Source organism: Aquarana catesbeiana, linkage group LG04, assembly GCF_042186555.1.
Source record: "Aquarana catesbeiana isolate 2022-GZ linkage group LG04, ASM4218655v1, whole genome shotgun sequence".
Taxonomy (NCBI): Eukaryota; Metazoa; Chordata; class Amphibia; order Anura; family Ranidae; genus Aquarana; species Aquarana catesbeiana.
In genome coordinates this window covers 57937279-57939286 of record NC_133327.1, presented here as the reverse complement: position 1 = coordinate 57939286, position 2008 = coordinate 57937279, and the positions used below count along the sequence as shown (strand labels likewise).

The window sequence follows — 2008 nt, the reverse complement described above, 5'->3', positions numbered from 1 at the left end:
CGGAAAAGTTTGGCATCCCGCTAGCCCCGGAGAAGACTGAAGGTCCAACTACGGAATTGAGTTTTTTGGGTATTATTCTAGACACCAGAGCGATGGAGTGTAGGCTACCCGAGGACAAGTTGGCGGCGTTGCAGGAGGAAATTCAGGGTCTAATCGGAAAGAAAAAGGTTCAACTAAGGGAGTTACAATCGTTACTAGGTAAGTTGAACTTCGCGTGTCGGATTTTGCCTATGGGGAGAGTATTTTGCAGGCGGCTGTCGGCGAGTACGTCGGGTGTGGTTTCGCCAAGACATTATATTCGTTTGTTGAAAGCTCACAGGGAGGATCTGAAGGTTTGGCACACGTTCCTGGCTAAGTTCAACGGCAGGGCGCTGTGGATGTCAGGGCCTGTGAGCAACTTTGATCTGGAGTTGTTTACAGATGCGGCAGGGGCAGCAGGTTTTGGAGCCTTTTTTCAGGGTAAGTGGAGCGCGGGGCCATGGCCACAGTCATGGAAGGAGGCAGGTCTGCTGAAGAACATGCTCCTGTTGGAACTGTTCCCGGTGGTGTTAGCTGTGGAGTTATGGGGCGAGTGGTTCAGGAATCTAAAAGTTAGGTTTCATGGTGACAACTTGGGAGTGGTACAGGTGATTAATAAAGTATCGGCAGCGTCACCGCCGGTGATTAGGTTACTTAGACACCTGGTTCTGAGATGCTTACAGCTAAATGTTTTTATATACGCGGTACACCTCCCAGGAGTTGAAAACGTGGTGGCTGATGCTCTGTCTCGCTTTCAGTGGGACAGGTTCCGGGAATTGGCACCTGGGGCGGAGGAGGAAGGTGTCCCGTGTCCAGACTGGCTGTGGAAGATTGCCTTGGAGGACTAACAGACTGGATAAAACGGTCGGTGAGCGATACGACGTGGGCTGCATACAACAGGGTATGGCAGGAATGGGTATCTCTGCTGAGACAGGTACAGGTAGGGAATGCAGAACGGGATCTTCGGTTGTTAGTTTTATACTTTGTGTCCAGGAACTTAGAAGATGGGTTGTCTGTGTCGGGTATGGAGAAGAAGTTGGCAGGTTTGGCGTTTTGGTTGAAATTTCAAGGTTTGCCGGACTTTACGAAAGATTTTTGGGTCAGGCAGGGTATGAAGGGTTATAGGCGGGCCAAGCCGGGGAGGGACTCCAGGCGGCCTGTTTCGTTCCAGTTGTTGGGTCAGTTAGTTGGATGTTTAAACAATGTTTGCTCGACAGGATATGAAGCGGTGTTGTTCAGGGCGGCATTCGCCTTGGCGTTCTTTGGTGCATTTCGGATCAGTGAGTTGGTTAGCCCCTCAAAAAGAGAAAAAGGGGGGTTGGGGGAGTCAGACGTCCGATGTGGGGAGGACAGGTTGGCCATATTGATTAGAAAGTCAAAAACAGATCAGCGGGGCAAGGGTAAGACCGTGCAGGTTTTTGCGTTTCCCGGCTCTCCCTTGTGCCCAGTTAAATTGGTGAGTGAGTTTATAGCTATACGCCCGGGGGGGGGGGAAGTCCCCTTTTTAAGACACCAGGATGGTTCGTTTCTATCACGATTTCAGTTTAATGCAATTTTCAAAAGATGTTTGGGGGTATTAGGTCTAGAGGGTGAAAAGTTTTCATCACATTCATTTAGGATAGGGGCAGCTACGGAAGCGGTACGGTGGGGATTGGATGATGCAGCGGTAAAGAGGATTGGGAGATGGGAATCCAGGCGGTTTAGGTCCTATGTTCGCCCACAGTTAGTGATTGGGTAAAAAGCAAAAAAAAAAAAAAAGTGTGAATAATATATATTAAATAATACTGTTATGGGACTGACTGTTAATATGTTTGGATGTAATGCGGATATATTGTGATAGGTGATAATTGTTGTTAATTTATGGGAGTTATTGATGCATTAGGTGTCCTTTTTGTTTTGTTTTTTTTTTTGTTTTTTGTTTGCTTTTCTTTGCAGGGCGTCAGCAATGCCTGGTGTGGATAGTGGGCCACTCGTACGTGTGTTGGGGGGC

The 2008-nt window shown here is 48.3% G+C and overlaps 1 protein-coding gene across 1 annotated transcript; it reads left to right on the top strand.

Moving 5' to 3' along the window:
- Positions 1–221: 221 nt before the first annotated feature.
- Positions 222–1756, top strand: LOC141141159 (uncharacterized). The gene has a single exon (XM_073628861.1). The coding sequence runs from the start codon at positions 1043–1045 to the stop codon at positions 1754–1756; it is 714 nt and encodes a 237-aa protein (XP_073484962.1). The 5' UTR covers positions 222–1042.
- Positions 1757–2008: the final 252 nt, after the last annotated feature.